At 42.3% G+C, this 20,411-nt stretch overlaps 1 protein-coding gene across 2 annotated transcripts in view; it reads left to right on the top strand.

Moving 5' to 3' along the window:
- Positions 1 to 292: 292 nt before the first annotated feature.
- TMTC1 (transmembrane O-mannosyltransferase targeting cadherins 1) overlaps positions 293 to 20,411 on the top strand; it is a 297,501-nt gene continuing 277,382 nt past the window's right edge. Inside the window, exons 1-2 of one of the 2 annotated variants that reach the window (XM_066258034.1) lie at positions 293 to 795; positions 19,115 to 19,292. In XM_066258034.1, the coding sequence (XP_066114131.1) occupies positions 479 to 795; positions 19,115 to 19,292 (495 nt within the window). In that variant the 5' untranslated portion in view covers positions 293 to 478. The remainder of the gene's footprint in view (positions 796 to 19,114; positions 19,293 to 20,411) is intronic. The other variant, XM_066258033.1, reaches the window with a different exon arrangement.

Raw genomic sequence — 20,411 nt, 5'->3', positions numbered from 1 at the left:
TGCTCCCCAGCCCCGTTAGGGGAGTGGAAGAAACACGGGTGACCGTAGCTGGGCAGGGCGGGAGGGAACGCAGGCAGCTGGGCGCCACGACCCCCGCTCCACGTGCGCGCGAACTCTCGCGGCGGGGGACAGACTGCGGCTGCGAGCCCGGCGCGGGCGGCGGGCGCCGGGGTGTGTGTGGCGGGGCGGCTCGTGTCCCGGGATGGGGGGGCGCTGGCGGAGGCTGGAGCGAGCGGGGCATGCGCAGTGGGGCGGAGGAGGTGGCGATGGCCCGGGGAGGCGGGGGGACTGCTGTTTATTTGCAGCTGGGCCAACTCCGAGGCTCAGGCGGCGGCGCAGCGCGGGGCGCCAGCGGCGGGACCAGGGGCCGCCGCACCATGCGCGAGCCCAGCTCCGGGCAGCTGCCGCGCGCCGCCGGAGCCCCGGCGGGGGAGGATGCCAGACGCCCGGGAGAGGCCAGGGCAGCGCTGGCGGCGCGATGGTGGTGACAAGCTCTGCCCGAGGCGGCGGCGGCGGCGGCGGCGGCGGGGACCGCGCGCCCTCCCGGCGGCGGGACTGCGGACTCGCGCCGGCCGGTGCCGCGGCGCTGCTGGCCGGGGCGAGCTGCCTGTGCTACAGCCGCTCCCTGCAGGGCGAGTTCGTGCACGACGACGTGTGGGCGATCGTGAACAACCCCGACTTGCGGCCCGGCACCCCGCTCCGCTGGGGCATCTTCACCAACGACTTCTGGGGCAAGGGCATGGCCGAGAACACCAGCCACAAGTCCTACCGGCCGCTCTGCGTCCTCACCTTCAAGTGAGTCCTCGCCGCGCACTCGCAGCGCCGCCGTGTCCCCTCGCTTCCCCAACCCGGGCTGGGAGAAGTTGCGGGACGCGCTTGGGGGGTGTTTTTTTCTCTTGCTGCCCCTTCCCCTCCGTGCCTCCCTGCTGCTCAGGCTGTCCGCGCCACTCCGCTCCGTGGACCTCGGCCCCGCTTCTCGGGGCTCCCGGGCGGTTCCGGAGGCGCGGGCTGGGGAGTTGGGATCGAGTTTCTCAAGAGTCTGCGCTCTCGGCGGGCTCGTCTGCCGGACCTCGGCCGGGAGTGGAGCTGGAGAGGCGGTCTCCGCAGCCCCCCGACCCCGGCCCGAACGCGGTCCGGTGGGACCACGGCCGGCCCGAGGAGCTCCGAGCGGTGGCTGTGGCGCTGATGCTTCCAAGTTGAAAATTGCTCGGAGGCTGCTGTACAGCTTTGCAGATGGGGTCGCGTTCCGCGGAGGCGAAGCGGGAGCTGCCAGGGCTGCGCGAGTTTGGGCAGGAGCAGGAGCAGGAGCAGGAGCGTGAGCAGAGCATCTTCCCCACCTGCAGTCTTGGCCGCTCCCGGAACCTTTCCAGTCTGCGGAAAGGGCCCCGATTTAGACTTTAAAAGGTGCCAAGCAAAGGAACTCAGAAGCGTGGGATCCTCTGGGGATCCTGGCGTCCCCGGTGGAAATAGTTTTTCTTTTACAATCTCGGAGTCATGATTCAGCGTTTCATGGTGTGAATAAAGTGTAAAAGGGAACCGAGAACGCCAGGTTTTTGTAGGGTGGAGAATTTTCTTGAATTTGAAAGAGGGCTAGCTTCAGATGGAAAGGGAGAAGGGCTGATTTAAGTGCTATCTCATAAGTCATGAGCTTGATTCGATCCCTTATAATTTGCATTTAAGCTTATAGTGTGCCAGATAAAACTGTTGAAATAATGTTGGTGCAGTATCATCAGCGTTTGAAGCCGTTTTCATCGGGTGTAATATGAACCCGTCTTTATGGTAATGATTATTTGAGACAGGGTAGGCAGTTTGAAAAGCCTGCCCTGGCCTGGAGGCCAAGGTCTCCTGACAGGTGGCTGTGATGACTTAGAAAAGGAAACCATACCAATTGGCAACAATTCACGGGCTTTTGACTTAATTCTTTCCATTGAAAGTTTAATGTTTTAAGGAGGGTGTGGAAATTGCACATTTGATTCCGAAGAGAATATTTTATAAACATTTGTCCTCTTGGAAAGTAGTTTTGGTTTTCAGCAGCAAGTCCAAAGCCTGTGAATTGTTGCCAATTGCTATGGTTTCCTTTTCTAAGTCATCAGAAGCACTTGTCAAGAGACCTTGCCCTGGCCTCTAGCTACTGAGTCGTCAGTATTTTCAATTTTCCAAATGTTTCTTGAAAATGTCCTTAGATGGCACACATATAAATGTTTAAGCCTTGGACTGACCTACTTTTTTCATCTATTACAGTGAGGGCTGTTGGTTAATTTGAGATGCAGAAGCTCACAGCATGGGGTGTGCTGGACTTAGAATAGCCATGGAGACCATCTAGGTCCCTGGCCTGAGCATTTAATGTTTAAGGTCAGTGTCAAATACCTGCCCAGTTGGTGAGAGGTGAGGAAGAGTGCTTTCACTTCTTGACTTTCTAAAATGTTTTTTTTTTCTTTTTTAAATTTCTTCAGAAGATGAGAAGAGTGCAGAAAGGCAGACAATGAGGCAAAGCCACTGATGAAGAGAAAAGTTATCAGTGATACGGCAAGAGAGGGGCGAAGGAGGAGGAGAGTTAGGGGGCAGGGCAACTCCTACAATCTCTGGTTATAAAAAGCAGGTTGATGTCTAAGACGCATTGCTCTTTGTATAGTGTCTCTTACTGGTTAAGCAACATATACTTTTAAAAATTATTTTATTTTGCCATGGATGAGGTGGCAAAATTCTGAGATGCAACAGGGCACTAATTAGAAAGTGCTGGGTGCCTCTTCAGAAACAGAGTGAGCTAATAATCCTTCTGTACTCACAGGCATTGATGTAAGTTAAGACCTGAAAGTTTCCTTTACACAGTCACCTGATGTAATAGCGTAAAGCTGGGCATGCAGAGGGATGCCATAAGTCACGCTGGACCCACGCAACTCTAAAGATCGTTGCAAGGAAGGACAGAAAACCGTACTCATGAACTATTCTAGGCGCTTTACATAGATTGTCTTCATTTTTAAGTAGTTGGTGAAAACAGCAAGTGGCTTTTTAAATATGTGCAGATTTTTTAACTGTATCTTAAGATAGGCCTGTTTGAACAAATCTTTGAGAATGTAAAACCACTTTAAAAATGTTATGTATGTATGTATGTATGTATGTATGTATTTTTATTGTGGTAAGAACACAATATGAGATCTACCATCTTAGATTTTTAAGTGCACAACACAGCATTGTTAACTATAGCACAATGTTGTAAAGTAGATCTCCCACACTTATTTCTCTTGAATAATTAAAACAATATACCTCTTGAACAGCAACTGCTCTCTCTCCCAACCCTGTTTTTGGCAGCTACCATTTTCTGATCTATTTCTAAAAGTTGAACTATTATAAGACCTCATAAGTAGACTTGTGTGAATGGCCAATTTTACTTAGCATAATGTCCTCCAGGTTCACCTATGCTGTCACATAAGGCAGTATTTCCTTCTGCTTTATAAAGGCTGAATAATCTATTATATGCATATACCACTTATCTTTATCCATTCATTTGACTTTGGACACTTCAGTGTTTCCATACCTTGGTTGTTGTGAATAATGCTGCAGTGAACTTGCAAGTGCGTATATCTCTTCTACATCCTCATTTCAGTTCATTTGGGTAAATGCCCAGAAGTTGGATTGCTAGATCATATTGTAATTGTATTTTGAAGTTTTTGAGAAACCTCTATCTTGTTTTTGATAGTGGTTGCACCATTTTACTACCTAGCAAGAGTGTACAAGGGTTCCAATTTCTCCACGTATTTACAAACACTTATTATTTTTTAAATAAAAGCCATCCTAACAGGTGTGAGGTGATATCTCATTGTGGTTTTAATTTGCATGATTAGGTTAAAATTTTTTTTATTGATTTCAGATAGAGTGGGGGGAGGGAGGAAGGGGGAGAGAGACACATAATTTGTTGTTCCATCTATTCATGCACTCATGATTTGCTCCCTGTGTGCCCTGACCAGGGCTGAACCCACAACCTTGGCATGTTGGGATGATGCTCTAACCAACTGAGCTACCTGGCCAGGGCCCTGCATGATTAGGTTTTGATAATTAGTGATGTTTAGCATTTTTCATATACCTGTTGACCATTTGTATGTGTTCTTTGAAGAAATGTCTATTTATGTTCACTGATTTTTAGATCAGGTTGTTTTTGTTTATGCTTTGAGTTGTAAGAGTTTCTTATATGTTTTAGATAGTAATCACATATCAAATATATGGCTTGCAGATATTTTCTCCTATTTTGTAGGTTGCCTTTTCATTCTATGGATTGTTCACTTTGCTATGCAGAGGCGTTTTAGTTTGATGTAGTCTTACTTGTATCATTTTGCTTTTATTGCTTGTGCTTTTGATGGCATATCTAAAAAGCCATTGTCAAGCCTAATATCAGGAAGTTTTCCCTCTATGTTTTCTTTCTAGGAGTTTTACAGTTCCAAGTCTTAGATAAATTTTTAATACATTTTGACTCGATTTTTTTTGCATGTGGACATTCAGTTTTCCCAATCCCATTTATTTGAAGAAATTATCCTTTCCCCATTGTGTATTCTTGGCACCCTTGTTGAACTCATTTGACCCTGTATTCATAGTTTGCTTTCTGGACTCTCTGTTCTTTTTCTTTTGTCTATATTTCTGCTTTTATACCAGTACCATACTATTTTTTTTAAATAAATTTTTATTTTAATGGAGTGACATCAATAAATCAGGATACATACATTCAGAGAAAACATTTCCAGGTTATCTTGTCATTTAGTTCTGTTGCATACCCATCACCCGAAGAGAGATCGTCCTCCACCACCCTCCATCTAGTTCTCTCTGTACCCCTCCCCCTCCCCCTCTCCCTCCTTCCCTCCCCCCCCACACCCCCCCCCCCCCCCCCCCGTAACCACCACACTCCCGTCCATGCCTCTTAGTCTCGCTTCTATGTCCCACCAATGTATGGAATCCTGCAGTTCCTGTTTTTTTCTGATTCGCCCATTTCACTCCACACAATGCTACCAAGATTCCACCATTCCGCTGCAAGTGATCCGATGTCATCATTTCTCCTAGCTGAATAGTATACCATGGTTTATATGTGCCCCATCTTCTTCATCCAGTCCTCTATTTTTTTTTACAGTGATTAAAAGCCTTTAAGCAAAAGTACCATACTATTTTAATTATGGTATCTTTGGAATATATTTTGAAATCAGAAAATGTGATGTCTCTAGTACTTTCTTCTTGTATATTCAGGGTCTTTTGTGGTTCGGAAAGAAATTTATGATTTAAAATAAATTTTCTGTAAAAAATGCTATTGGGATTTTGATAGGGATTACATTGAATCTATATAGGTCTAGATGGCTTTGGGTCATATAAGCATTTTAATGATATTAAGTCTTCCTCTCCATGAACATGTGACATCTTTCAATTTGTGTCTTCCTTAATTTCTTTGATCTGTAGTTTGTGTTCTTTCTTTCTCTCTCTCTTTCTTTTCTTTAACGAGAGAGAGACAGACAAGCTGGAAGGGAGAGAGATGAGAAGCATCAGTTCTTCATTGCCCTATCTTAGTTGTTAATTGATTTCTTTTTCATATGTGCCTTGACTGGAAGTGGGAGGGTGGTGCCGGGAGAGCCAGTGACTCCTTGCTCAAGCCAGCAACCTTGGACTCAAGCCAGAGACCTTGGACTTTAAGCCACCAGCCTTTGGGCTCAAGCCAGTGACCATGGGGTCATGTTTATGATCCTACACTCAAGCCAAAGACACCATGCTCAAGCTGGATGAGTCAAGCTGGTGACCTCGGGGTTTTGAATCTGGGTCCTCAGCATCCCAGTCCAATGATCTATCCCAGGGGTCAGGAACCTTTTTGGCTGAGAAAACCATGAACGCCACATATTTTAAAATGTAACTCCATGAGAGCCATACAATGACCCGTGTACGTTATGCATTATCCAATAAAAATTTGGTGTTGTCCTGGAGGACAGCTGTGATTGGCTCCAGCCACCTGCAACCATGAACATGAGCGGTAGGAAATGAATGGATTGTAATACATGAGAATGTTTTATATTTTTAACATTAATATTTTTTTTTATTAAAGATTTGTCTGTGAGCCAGATGCAGCTATCAAAAGAGCCACATCTGGCTCGCGAGTCATAGGTTCCCGACCCTGCTCTATCCACTGCTCCACTGCACCACTGCCTGGTCAGGCAGTAATTTGTGGTTTTAAGTGTACAAGTATTTTCAGCTCTAAGTTTAATCTTAAATATATCTTATTCTTTTTGATACTCTAGTAAATGGAATGAAAATTTTTTCTTAGTTTTTGGATACTTTATTATTAATATATTGAAATACAGCTGATTTTTTAATGTTGAATTTGTATCCTGCAATTTTACTTAATTCATGTGCTATTTCTAATTGTTTTTTGGTGGAGTCTGTAGGGTTTTTTACATGTAAGATTATGCCATCTGTAAACAGATACAAATTTAATTCTTTCTTTCTGATTTGGATGCTTTTTATTTCTTTTTCTTGCCCATTGCTCTGATGAGAACTTCTAGTACTATGCTGAATACAAGTGACACAAGTGGGCGTTTTTACCTTGTTCCTGATCTCAGAGGAGAAGCTTTAAGTTTTTCACTATAATGTATGATGTAAACTGTGAACTTTTCAAAAATGTTCTTTATTATGTTGAGGTAAATTCTCTCAAAACCTAGTTTGTTAAAAGTCTTTTTCCTTTAAAGGACGTTAAATTTTGTGTTCTTTTTGCATCATGTTTATGATGAGCATGTGTTTTTTATTCTTCGTTAATGTGGCCTATCACTTTGATTTGTGTATGTTGAGCTATCTTTGCATCCTAGTGATAAGATTTACATATTCATGGTGTACTCTTAATATAGTGTAGGTACAAGTCCTTTGGCAGATATCTGCTTGACAAACATTTTCTCCCACTCTATAGCTCATCATCCCACCCTCTTCACAGTGTCCTTCCCAGTGCAAAACTCAAACCTATTTTTTAAATTAAAAGTACTATATTATCTCTGATTCAGTGAATGAGTATTACACCATGGAGAGCTAGAAATTCCCTTAAGAATAAACAATAAATAAAGTTGTGTAATGCTTGTTATTATAGAGGTGCTTGCTTGTGTAAAAAGATACTGTTCACAGAATTTTTCAAGTAAGAAATGGATTGAATTTGAAATGAAGAAATGAATTATCCGAGTGTCTACTTTTGCCAGTCTGAAGGGCAGGGCACAGTGGAAAATGAATGCAGTTTATCAGGATGTGGTAGCTTTGTTTTAGCTAAACCGGAACTGAGTTTCCTGGAAATTACTTTCCTGTATTATTCTGGGTTAGAGCTGGACACAAAAGAAATTTCTTTGAGATTTAGAAAGTGAAAGTGAAGTGGCCATGTTCCCACTCAGAAGGTTGGTGTTGGTTTCGGTGCTATTGCAGTCCTAGACACTCTGGCTAACCTGCTGCTGGTGTGCAGTTAAAGCTGGGTCCACAGCTCCTCCGAGACTCTCCAGATCTCCTTTAGCTACTTGGAATCATGGTGCAGGTAAGGGAGCAGCTCTGTAGGGAAGGATGCCAGTCTGTTTGCATCATTAAAGTTGGAGGCTTAGAGGTTGTGGGGAGTAGAGGTATGCTCTAGTTCATCTTTATGGGTCCCAGCTCATCCTTCCTTTCCCTTACTTCAAGGGCATCCATCCTCCCTTCCCAAATGCCTGCTGGCTTTCCACTTCGATTACAGACACAGAAGCAGCCCCCTTCCAGAGGGTATTACCAGCTCCCAGAGTTATGGAAGGTCAAATCTGTATAGGAAATCTCTTCTGCTGTATTATTCCTGGTGGTTCCACTTCTCTGGTCAAATCTTAACTGATACAAATGGTCATCTTTCTGTGCTCCTTGAAGTCAATTGAGAATTTCTGCTTCTTGTCACATTTTATATTCAGTCTCTTCACAAGATCATTTCCAAGGGCACACAGGACTATTTTTGGACCATTGTAGAGCAAAATAAACACATCTGTGAAAAGTTAATCTGCAGCAGTAGTCTTTTTTATTTTGCTTCTTTAATCCTTCACTGGCCATGACCTGCTTTTAACCATGGAATCAGGAGAAACACATTGAGTCACTCTGTAGACACTGAAGTGACACAGAACTGAACCCCATGATGACTACAACCCCACCTTGAAAACTGGCCTTGATTGGTGTAAAAGGTACTTAGCCTTTTAATTTCCTCCCCAGCCTCTTCTTCTTGAGAAAGAGCTCCTGCTGGATTAGTGGCAGTGCCATGACACATCAGGAAGCAGTTGCAGCTCAACAAGTTTTGAGCCAGTGGTTTTTTAATTTTTTTGTTTAGGGTTTTTTTTTTTTCATTTTAGAGAGAAGAGAGAGAGAGAGAGAGAGAGGAGAGACAGGGACAGAGAGAAGGGGGGAGGAACTAGAAGCATCAACTCCCATATGTGCCTTGACCAGGCGAGCCCAGGGTTTCGAACCGGTGACCTCAGCATTTCCAGGTCGACGCTTTATCCACTGCGCCACCACAGGTCTGGTTTTTTAATTTTAAAGATGGCCAAGTTAAGGCAAATCAAAGCACCTTAAACCCATTCTCTCTTTGTGTTTAGGCTATTAGATCATAGTATTCTACTAGTTTGTGATAAAGTTTTATTTTATTGAAGGCTTCTAATGGGAATGCAAACCATAAGAGTGAAAGTGGGTAATTTAAATTGCCGGAGTTAAAAAATAGAATATCTTAATATGTGCAGCTGTATCAAGTTGCAGCATTTTAATGCTTGGATCTTGAGAGTATTTTTGCAGCAGTTTGCATCTTTTAGTCAGAAATGATATACCAACCATGAAAAGCAGCTTTAGCTTCTATGTTCCAAACTTGAAAGATATGGTGGCTTATTGTTTTGTTCCCTTCCTTTTGATTTGACTGCTGTGGGAATTCATTGTGAGATAGGTTACTGCTATAAGACTGATAAGTTTGTTTTCGAAGTCTGTGATAGGAAACAAGTGAAGATTGTTCAGGATGCTTGATGAGATTGTCTAGGATGTCCCGTGATGGATCTAGCCAAGGAAAATATGACTGGAGGCAAAAAAGATTTTTCTAGAGAAAAGTTTAAAAAATGGCTTCTGAAAATTTTATGATGAACCAAGGTTATTGCAGAAACCCAAGGAGGAGGAGGTTGATTATTGTCTGTTAGGATATACTTTAAAGGTAAAAATGGGCTTTAGACAAAAGTCTGGTAGTGCAGGGGGGATGGAAAATGGAAAGAACATATTTTTGATTCATGAAGGTTTTTATAGAAAAGTTTGTAAATGAAGACTTGGAAAAAACTTTCTGAAGCAGTCTTCTTTTTTTTTCAATCAACAAATGTCTTTTCTATCTTTCTTTGGAACTACATTAATATTTTTCCTAACTGAATACATGGTTAAAAAGAGAGGTGAGGAATGCTTGATCATGCCAAAATAATGTCAGTGTTCTTTTTCCAAATGGTAAAAAACGGTCTCTGGTCTACGAAGTTCCTGTTTGATCTGACCTCTGGCCACCCGTCTGACCTCTGGTCGATCAACCCCCTTCTATCTCTGTAGGCATTCGGGGAACAGCATTCTCGTGCTTTTTATGGGCCGTACTGCTGCTACCAGGCCTTGCACTAGTTTCTTCTTCCAATGCTCTTCCCAGGTCTGCGCATTCTCACTCTCTCGCCATCTTCAGTTTCTTCTCAAATGCCACTTCATCCCAGAGCCCTTCCCTGGCTACCTGCTCTCAAAGAGCAGATATTTGTTTCTCCATTTCTTTTCATCCTTACTCTCTTACCCTTTTTGCCTAAGTAGCCCTCACTGCTGCCTGCTACCTGGCATCATATATTTATTGCTGGTTTTTATCTCCTCTTACCACCCTGTGAGCTCCATGAGGGATATCTTTAGCACCTTGAATAGTTAGTTCCCTGGCTTGCAAAGTAGAGGCTTAATAAATGGCTGTTGAAAGGATAAATTTATCATTTTTGTGAACACTTGACTTCTTCAGGTAAATATTTAGGTAGGACTACACCTTTATAATGCAGAGGAAAAAGTCTGCTTGACTTCTTTCTTGGCTTATTTAACCTTATTTGTCTTCCTCTATCAAAGAGAAAAGTAGAGGCAAGCAAGAAATTCCCAGACACAATTTTCCAGTGGGTTCTGCTTATTGCGAGGAAGTTAAGAGGTAGCTTTGGTTCTGAAAGGCGTAATGTGGCTCCTTATTGTAACCTACTGGGACTGGGACTGGGACTGCAGAGCATGAGGTCTTTAGTACTTTTGGATCAAAGGCCTCTTGCCTGGCATACTGAAGTGTGATGGTTGGATGCTTGCTCTCAAGTTTCAGGCCGGACATAGCAGCTCTACGTTCTGAGGCAAACCTCAGAGTTACATGGTTTATTTCACACCTTGCTCTCAGAGGACTAAAGATCTTTCATGCCATTGTCCTTTTGTCTATAAGGAATGACCTTTTTTCCCCTACTCAATAAGGTAGACATGAATTGTCATTTCCGGTTGTATCAAATACAGTGTAAATACCCAACAATACTTTCTCAAAAGAACTATGATGATTCTGACTTCTCCTTATTTTGTACAATTAAAATGTCGTTTGGTCTTGTCTCAGGTTCCTTGGAGGGAGATGCTAAACCTTGGAATTTCGAGAATCATAGGTGTGCCTCTGTTGTTCATGGTGGACCACTGGGGCCACACGTGGGTTTATGCTGAAAAGGAGGTAACTCATAGTGGGCCTCCAGATAGTTTCAGAAAGAAACCTGATTAGAGAGCTGGGACTTAGAGTCACATGCTCTAAGTATCAGTCCTACCTTCTAACCTCCTGGAAGGGAATGGGGTTCTGGAGACTGACTTCACTCACATGGCCAATGATTGGATCAGTCAGCCTACTTAATGAAACCTCAGTTAAAAACTCAAGACTGAGACTTAGTTGAGCTTCTCTGGTTGGTAATCAGTATGCAGAGAGGATGATACGTTCTAAAGACATGGGAGGTACCACACCCCATGACCCTTTGCTTTAGACTGGTTTTGATTTGTTGCTATTGTTGCTATTGTTTTACAATAAAACTATAATCATAATCAGCGTTTTCAGCTTTTTTCATGGCCCACAAAAACAAATTACTAAAATTATGCAGCTCATCAAAAAATATATTTTATGCTGCTCTGACGAAAGAAAAAAAAAGTATAATTTTGATTCATTCATACCAGATGGCTATCCCTGTGTTGGCTATTGTCATATTCTTATTTGACCACCTATGGTAAGAAAGGCCAGTGCCCTGACTAAATAGTCAGGTATTACACATTCTAAAAATTCGTGTGGCACACCATTTGAAAATCACTGATCATAAATATAGTGCTTTCCTTAATTTTGTGAGCTGTTCTTACAAATTATTGATCTGAGTGAGTTGTGGAAACTCCCAAATTTGTCAGACATGCAAGTGGCTCAGGACCATTGCAGTTGCAGCTGGAGTCTGAAGTGCGGGGAGTCTTGTAAGGGACTTTGTCCTCAGCTGTGAAATCTGCATGAATTCTGGGTAGTCAATGTCAGAATTACACTGCATCCAGCAACTCCACAAACACATGCCTTTTTTAAAGAAAATTTTATTTTAATTTATTGGGTTTACATAGATTCTAGTGTCCCCCGAATACCTCCCCTTAAGCTCTGAGACCTGTGTGTCTCTGTTCTGAGAATCACCTATCTTGAATCACAGGGTTGTTTGAGGCAGATCTCTGGGCACCATTTTAGATCTACTGACTAAAAATATCTTGATGGGATTAAGGAATCAGTGATTGTAGCTACCATACCAGGTGATTCAGAATTCTGGGAACCAGCAGGGCTCAGTGGGAGCCTATGTTTAATGAGGTTGAGATACCAAAGTCTCCTGGCATAATGTAGAGAAAAGAATCCCAGGACTCACTGAGATAGAAATGTTAGCATGCATTTATCACAGCTGCCTGCAGACACCTCCCGCCTACCTCTCCACTCGATTCCCTTAGAGGACCGATGATTTCTCTCCACCGAGACCCTGAGAAGTACATGGAGGAGGGAGCGCCTGCAACTTTGAGAAACTCTTGTCTGAGGCAAAGTGTAATATAGGAGATGCTGCTATTGAGGTGGCTTTCTGATTTCAGTGTATGTGTGTGTGTGTGTGTGGGGGGGGTCCTGGAGTGCCAGAGGCCTGGTGACAGAGCTTAGCTGCCAAAGACGAGATGACTGCATTTATTATACTATAAAGCTAGCAGGAGGCAGTGGTCATCACAATGTTTTGACCCACAGGGATCATTTGTGGTGGCTTATTAAATATGTTGTCCCGGTGGATAAAGTAGATGGTCAACGCTTTTAAATGTTGCTTGATCTATTATATACCAGGAAAATTTCCAGTACAGGGCCAAAAAACAGGCTTGAATCACCACAATGTAGAGTTACGACCTCTTAAACCTTTTACAAACCTTTGACATTTTCCTGGAGTTAGAGCTGTCCTACTGAGGTGGAGTCGGTGAGGGGCTCCCCATTGAGGAAGGACCCTCGTGTAGTCCCTCGTACAAGTGTCTTCCTGAGATACAGCTTGTTGGTTTTTTTTTTTTATATAAACCAGAGCTATTTTTCAAAGAAGAAAATTAGAAGAAAGGAATGGGCTTTGTCTAGAGCTGGGGGCTGTGAGAGGGTGAGGAGACGGGGCAGCCAGAGGCTCGTTCCTCCCCCTCTTCATCCCTCCTCCTGAGACTTCTTGGTGCCGAACTGGGTGACCCTGTGACCTTTCCTGGGGACTGGTACCCTCTGATTTCTGTGAGCTCATTATGCCCTCACCTTTCTGGGCAGTTTTATAAGGAAGCAGACGAGTTCAGATGGAGGAGGAGCTTTTTGTGTTCAGATTTGCCGAAATTTGAAAGGCTTGCAAGTAGTCAAACATGATTATTAAGATTATTTCAGACAAAACAAACAAACTCATTTTATTTTCTATTGCTTGGCCTAATTTAAAAAAAAATTTTTTTTCAAAGATTTTATTTATTCATTATAGAGAGGGGGAGAGAGAGAGAGAGAGAGGAGGGAGGAGCTGGAAGCATCAACTCCCATATGTGCCTTGACCAGGCAAGCCCAGGGTTTCGAACCGGCAACCTCAGTGTTTCCAGATTGATGCTTTATCCACTGCGCCACCACAGGTCAGGCTGCTTGGTCTAACTTTAAATGACAAATGAAGGCTAACTCAAATAAAAGTGAGATAGTGTAGCACTGGAAGGGAAAGGTGATCTTTTCCAAGGTCCAAGTGATTGTGAGTTTTATTTGTTCATTCAGTCACCTTTCATTCGGAATCCATTGTATCCATCACTGAGTGCAACAGAGACAATGATGCAGACATTAACGTCTTAAAATGTATGAAAAATACTGATAACATTTGAAGAATATAGTACAAAAGTTTAGGAAACTTGAGTAAATTCTGTAACAGAAATGCATTCAGGGTGATGTGGAATTTGAGAGAATGTTTTTTGTAGGTGGTGTTTAAGGTGGGCTGTTACCATGCTTCTGCATGGACACTTATGGTTATTCAATACTTATTCTAGTTTTAAATATTCTTCCCTCCCTTCTCCCGAAGTGAGAAGCAGGGAGGCAGTCAGACAGATTTCCCCATGCACCCTACCGGGATTCACCCAGCATGCCCACCAGGGGGCGATGCTCTCCCCATCTAGAGTGTTGCTCTGTAGTGGCCAGAGGGCCAGAGCCGTTCTAGCACCTAAGGTGGAGGCCATGGAACCGTCCTCAGCACCTGGGCTAACTTTGCTCCAATGGAGCCCTGGCTGCGAGAGAGGAAGAGAAAGACAGAGAGAAAGAAGAGGGGGAGGGATAGAGAAGCAGATGAGCGCTTCTTCTTGAGCCCTGACCGGAAATCGAAAAATCAAACCCAGGACTTCCACATGCCAGACTGACGCTCTACTGCTGAGCCAACTGGCCAGGGCCTAAATATTTTTTCTTTGAGCTGCAGTCTGCCTCCTAGTAATTGGCAGGCACTGTGGCAAATGGTGAGTACTTGCACCATCTAAATGGGTACCCCAAAATAGCCCTGGAGGCAGAAGCATGTAGCCACTGAGGCCCAGAGTTGCCAGGTCTTCTAATATTTGAAGAGAAGCTGGAAATTTTTATGTATAGTAAAATCATCACCTATTTTAATAATGTCAGGTGACATTTTAAAAAGAAAATGGCAACTTTTCTATTTAAAAAAAGAAAATGTTTACAGGTGAAACAACAATTTGCAGGCTAAACTTAGATCTTGGACAGCGCGTTTGCAACATTGTCTTTGGGTCATAGTTTTCCCTCTGGGAGCTGCTGAAACTGCGCTGCGTCAGTATTTCATCCATTCATTTACTCACTCACTCGTACTCCCATCTATTCATTTATTTATTTTGTGACAACCATGACCATGCATTGTGCTAGACACTGGAGATATAACCATAAAAACGGCAAAGATTTTTTCCTTTGGGGAACTTGGTATCATTTCTATCACCTTTCTCTAGGCTGAGCATCCCCAGTTTCCTCAGTTTGATGTCCTGAGCTCTCACTCTGAGAGCCTCCATCTCCCTAGCACCCTGGAGCTCTCCTGTAAAGGTGCTCAGCCTTTAACCCTTTGAGCAGTACGAACGTTCACGTATGTCCTCGTGCCTCCTGACCATCTGGCATATGATCATACAAAAACTTTCATTTTAAAAACATGTAAGGCAACATTAAAAAAAGGCAAATGCATGTTCTTCTTGTTTCCATAAATTGGTTATCAAGAAAACACGATTTTAAGTTAATAAAACTGTAACTGAAAATAATTTTATTTTTTGAAAAAAAAAAGAACTCACTCCTGGGGGTCAGCAAGCATGAAAAAACTCACTACTCAAAGGGTTAAATAGCACTCTAAAGGGCTGCTGGTCTCATCTTGGATACCAACCACCTTCCCAATCCTGTCTGTGGGTAGAATACTTCTGTCTTGCCTATCTCTGCACCTCGTAGGTTCTCCCCTTGCTAGTATTTCTAAACTAGCCATTAATTATCTGTTTAAGTGCCTCTCCTTCTTTCACTATGCTGTTAACTCTATGTCTTCCCTTTGTATCTCTGAGCCCTACATCATACCTGACATGTAATAAGTGCTCAACAAATATCTGTTGGAGTGGATTGAAATGAAAAATAGTTTGACTTATTCAGCTCACCGTCTATTTGTGGTTTGGTCTGTTTTGATATCCAAGACACAATAACTCTGAGTTTAGGGCAAACTGACAGCCCTTGGACAATACCATTATGTACAGTTTTAATCTGATTGCAGGTATTTTGCTCTCTTTTAGGTCTAAATGTGGGCCTTCACTCTTACCTGTATTCTGTGTTAGAATTTATGAACAAATGCAGGCATTTAAACTCCTTATAAATCTCTGTAAGTCAATCTCCCAGGACAGTAATTCTCCTCTCCAGTTACAGACCTCCTGCAAGCTTGGTTTGCATGCACGATAGATTCATTTAAGTCTTTGATTAAAATACTGGACAGCAAGAGATAATATCAGAATCTTGTGACATACACTGGAGGTCTCCATCCAAGAAGACATTGATTTATTATTCACCACTCTATGTGTTAGCTACAAATCTGTCTTATTCTATCTTGCATGCATGAAGATTCTGAGAGATTTTGTAAGTGCCTTTGTTAAAATAACGATGCGCTGTGTCTTTCACCTCCCCTGTCCTATTAATATACAAGGCCGATCAGTTAAACCTCTTTTTTGTGAATCTATGTTGACTCCCAAAATCAGATTTTTTTCCAGTGCTCACAAATAGGATAAGTTCTAAAATTATGTTATTATTTTGTTTTAAGCTCACTCTCCTATAGTTTTTAGACACTTGGGAAACTCTCCAAATACTAGATTCTAGGTAACTTCTCAAAGCTTAGGTTCACCAGTATTAGGTACCATGTGAGAGGATTTTCTGCAGTTACCTTATTACTGCAGCGGTTCCCATTCAGCAAGTTATGTTTATATTTTGAGATCTAATTGAATTCATTTAAAATACCAGGCACTCTGTCCTAACCCATTACCAGAAATAATAATCTGTATGGATGGCACCTGTGCATTTTCAGATGCGATACATCCGGGCTGCAGAGGTGACTCATGCCTACCATTTCATGTCATTTTTAGAAGGGGAAAAGAATGTACGTTAAGTACCTCATAAAACTGTGGTGATGTAGTAATAATAACACTCTGTGATGATGCTTTTTTACTTCTCAAATGGTTGAATCATGACTACTTTAGAAAAACAACAAGTCTTTTGTCCCCTTTTTAAAACCAGTGCTATCATTTGTTGTCTTAAATTATGATCTACATAGTATTATATCTGTGGGAATAGTCAAATGCATCAGGGGTTTGGCATATTAGATATCTTGCTTTCTCTTTATGGCCATTTTTATAACAGTGAGATGCATCCTTGTAAATGAAAAGAATAATTCTGTTTCTTCCTCAACTCATAACACTTCTGACACCAAATGATCACTCTTCTGACACCAACTGGGTGTCTGACATTTCAATTTAATTCTGACACTACCTGGAGATGGTATTAGACCCCCAGGTTAATGGCTCAGTCCTGTACGACTGCCCCCACTTCCAAGGTCAATCATAAGTAAGCCTACATTTTGTCCAACTTGTCTACAAATCAGGAGTCCCATGGCCATGTTCAAGAAATAGTTCACTACAATGGCTCATAGAACTCAGGGAAACACTTATGTTGATAGTTAATTATATAACAAAAGGTATGATAAAGGATGAACAGCCAGATGAAAAAGATACATTGGGCAAAGTGTGGAGGGTCCCAGGACAAGGGCTTTTCTCCTTCGAGTTGGGGTGCTTGAATCCTCTTATCACTTGATGTATTCACTAACCTGGAAGCTCTCTGCACCATGTAGTTAGGGATTTTAGTGGAAGCTTCGTCATGTAGATGTGATCAATTATTAGCTCAATCCGTAACCATTCTTCCTACTCTGAGGGAGTGGGGCTGAAATTTCCAATCTTCTAATTATGGCTTGATCTTTCTGGTGACCAGTTCCCATCTTGAAGCTATTGATCCACCCACCAAGATCACCTCATTAGAACAAGACCCTTCTATCACCCAGGATATTGCAAGGATTTAAGAACTAGGGCAAAGACCAAATATTACCACAAAAGATGCTCCTAGTACCTTCACTGCTTTAGAAATTATAAAAATTTTATAATATCTGACCAAGAGTCAGGTTGAAGACCAAAATATACAATTTTTATTATAGCATCATATTGCATGTGTGCTTACGCGCGCGCGCGCGCACACACACACACACACACACACATATTAACACTTTTATGGTTATTTCCTTATGGGAGATTTCTAGAATTAAAGTTTTTGGTCATAAGGTATGTGTTTTTTTAAAGCCTTTACACATAGTGACAACCACAGACCTTCCAATGTGAACATCCACTGCCTGGATATGAGATTGCCCGTTTTCTCTCAAAGTCACAGATCTGAATGAATTTTAAATTAATGGCTTGGTTGGTCTGGAAAGCTCAGTCTGAGGAAATGGAAAACAGTGTACAATCCATCTCAGGGGGATGGGCTCCTACGGAACTGCACCCAAGTTGTCCGAGGATGGGGACTTGGACTTGCCTGCTCACAACTCCGCCATTTCTAGCGGCCTTATTACCAGCAGCTCTCTCACCATATGTGGGGTCTCTTCCCCTGGAATGGGACACGACACTCTTCTCTCTTCTTTAGTTGGACCTGCCAGTCCCCTAGTTCACTGCTGGTTCCTCTTCCCCTCTGGAGGAGTTATTCCACGCCAGACTCCCGTCATAGGGATGCTGAGGTGTACACAGACTCACAGTCCGCCCGCCCCGCTGGCGGCAGAGCCTTGGCGTTGGATCCCACGCAGGGATTCATTTTTCTAAGCTTAGTCAGGACCATGACTCCTTCAGTGGGAATGAAAATTAGTAATTCAGTGGGAGTCAGTTAGTAACCATGATGTTTAGAGTCATGTGTCCAAATAAAACTTGAGATGTTTAAAATTCTGTAGGTTAGAGCTGTGCACGAGTCAAGTCAGATATTTAGAATGTGCATCTGTCATCGCTAAAGCTGGCTTTTATAGTCTTCATTGTTTGGGCAAAGAGGAGGTGTTTCTGTAAGAAGCAGATAAAAGACATGAAAATAAAGATGTGGGATTGCTGTTCTGGAGAAATTGGCTGGAGTATAGACAACTGTGGGCAAAGACCACTTGGGGTGTAGATGCTCCCGGAAAGAACCATGCCCTAGGACCGCGCGGTTTCTGTAACACTGCGCCCTCAACTGGGGATAGTAGGTCCTGTCATTAAATTGAAGGCAACCTTTCAAAGTCTCCTGTTCAGCATTTTCTAAGGTGTTGAACAATAAATTTCCCTTCTCTTTTTGGTTCTCTCTCTCTCTCTCTCTCTCTCTCTGTCATCATCTTAGAATTAAGATTCCGAGATCTGTGGGAATTTGTGTTAGGAAACATTAACTAGAAATTCAGAAAGCTGTGCTTTTGCTCATCCTTTTAAATTCAGCGGTGGCTGGTAGTAACGTGCAGGTGTGCTGAAGCTTGCTAGTGGGGTGGTATTTAAAAACAATTTCTGGTGCATAATCTGGAAATTTAGTTCTGGGTGGTACTGCGGTGAGAGAACACCTTTATGCCTAGTTTGCCCCAACAGTGACCACACTCACCGTCGGTATTTTCCATCCCATGTCCGCTGGCTGTGACTCTGACCTACAGCGTTGTGCACTTGCCTTTGAACACTCAGCTGCTTGGTAGGAACTGGCGGTGTTTGCATTCGTCCCGAAGAGAGGGAAATAAATTCGGCATCTATCTGCCTAACTTCTCAGCGAGACCACGGAACTTTCTGAAGTAATATTGTATTGCATTTGCTATGATTCCTGCAGACAGGAGATTCTGAAATAGGAAAAATGTGATACTTAAATATGTAGAGTAACCTGATGTTAGGAGTCATTTAAAAATAATTACTTGAATAACCAACTTCCTTTTTAAAATGGTGGATTCCCTCTGACTTCCTTGTGCTTATGCTATGTTTGTAGCTAATTGTTTTTACTTTTGTCCTTTGGTTCCAGGCTAAACATATTTTTGACTGGCATGAACCCGTTCTACTTTCATGCAGTGAATGTCATTTTACACTGCCTGGTGACTCTTGTGCTGATGTACACCTGTGACAAAACTGTCTTCAAGAATCGCAGGCTGGCTTTTGTGACGGCGTTGCTCTTTGCTGTGCATCCTGTTCACACTGAGGCGGTGAGTATCATGGGAACTCAGTGAAATAAGAGCCAAAAAAAAAGAAAAGCTAAACTGATCTTTTTTTTTTTTTGCCCTTTCAAAACCATGTTAGTTTAAAGCTCTACTAAACTGTTTCTCTTTCTATATAAATCATTCTGCTTGACAACTTTTCATTTTGAATGTCCAAATGGTCTTTATTGTACCTCCAAGATTTAATTGCTTTTCTAAATAACCACTGTTTTTATTACAGGTAGTAATAAATGGCCACTCTTATTTATTTTCAGGAAATTTAAGTCCTAATGCATTTTAAACAACAAGAGGAATTTTGAGATACTTATCACGCTGTGTCATTGTTTCTGCTCCACATTTGTGTTTTACCTTTTCTCATTCTGCTTTATACTTATACACTGCTCACAAAGATAGCGCTCAGGAAATGTGCAGATACTCCAGTACTTTCAGCCTTTTGTATAGTGCATTTTCACCAATGAAATAAAAGTTGGTTTTGCATCTCGTTTGCATAATCGAACATTTTTCTTTGACTTGTCGTTTGCTTTTCTGATCTTCTCATTTAATAAAATAAGTCAAATGCTTTTTTTTATCGCTTCATATTCATTTTGAAATATCCCTTAATTTTTGTGAGCAGTATATTTATAATGCAGAGATGTGAGTGCTGGGAGGAGGACTAGAAAAACTTCAGCTGACATTTAAGCTAGCAAGACAGACTTAAGAGACTAACAGTTTTGTAAATGATCTAATATGAACTGTAGTTATTTTGTGGAGGATGAGAAATTTGTTTATAAAGTTAGATAGTTTAGATATCTGGCCCTCCTCAAAATATTGACTTAATCATGCCCAGAGATGAGATCATCAAGTTACCTTGTTTCACATCTCAGTAACCACAGCAGGTTTATTTTATGTGAATTGCTAGGGGTAGATGAAGGCTTTCCAAGGGGGACATGGACACTATGGTTTTAAAACAATTGTTTTTGGAGCCTCAGCTTGCATCTGGACACTTTCCTAAAGTTGATCTGCCTTGGAACATTGGGGTAAAGGTGTCAAGTTGTTCTCCCCTCTCTCTCTGCTCCTTTCAGTTGCTCTTCGCTAATTAAACAATAAATGAATAAAAAAAGGAATGTC

The sequence above is a fragment of the Saccopteryx bilineata genome, chromosome 2 (assembly GCF_036850765.1).
Source record: "Saccopteryx bilineata isolate mSacBil1 chromosome 2, mSacBil1_pri_phased_curated, whole genome shotgun sequence".
In the NCBI taxonomy this organism is placed as follows: Eukaryota; Metazoa; Chordata; class Mammalia; order Chiroptera; family Emballonuridae; genus Saccopteryx; species Saccopteryx bilineata.
This window is presented reverse-complemented; position numbering and strand designations above follow the sequence as displayed.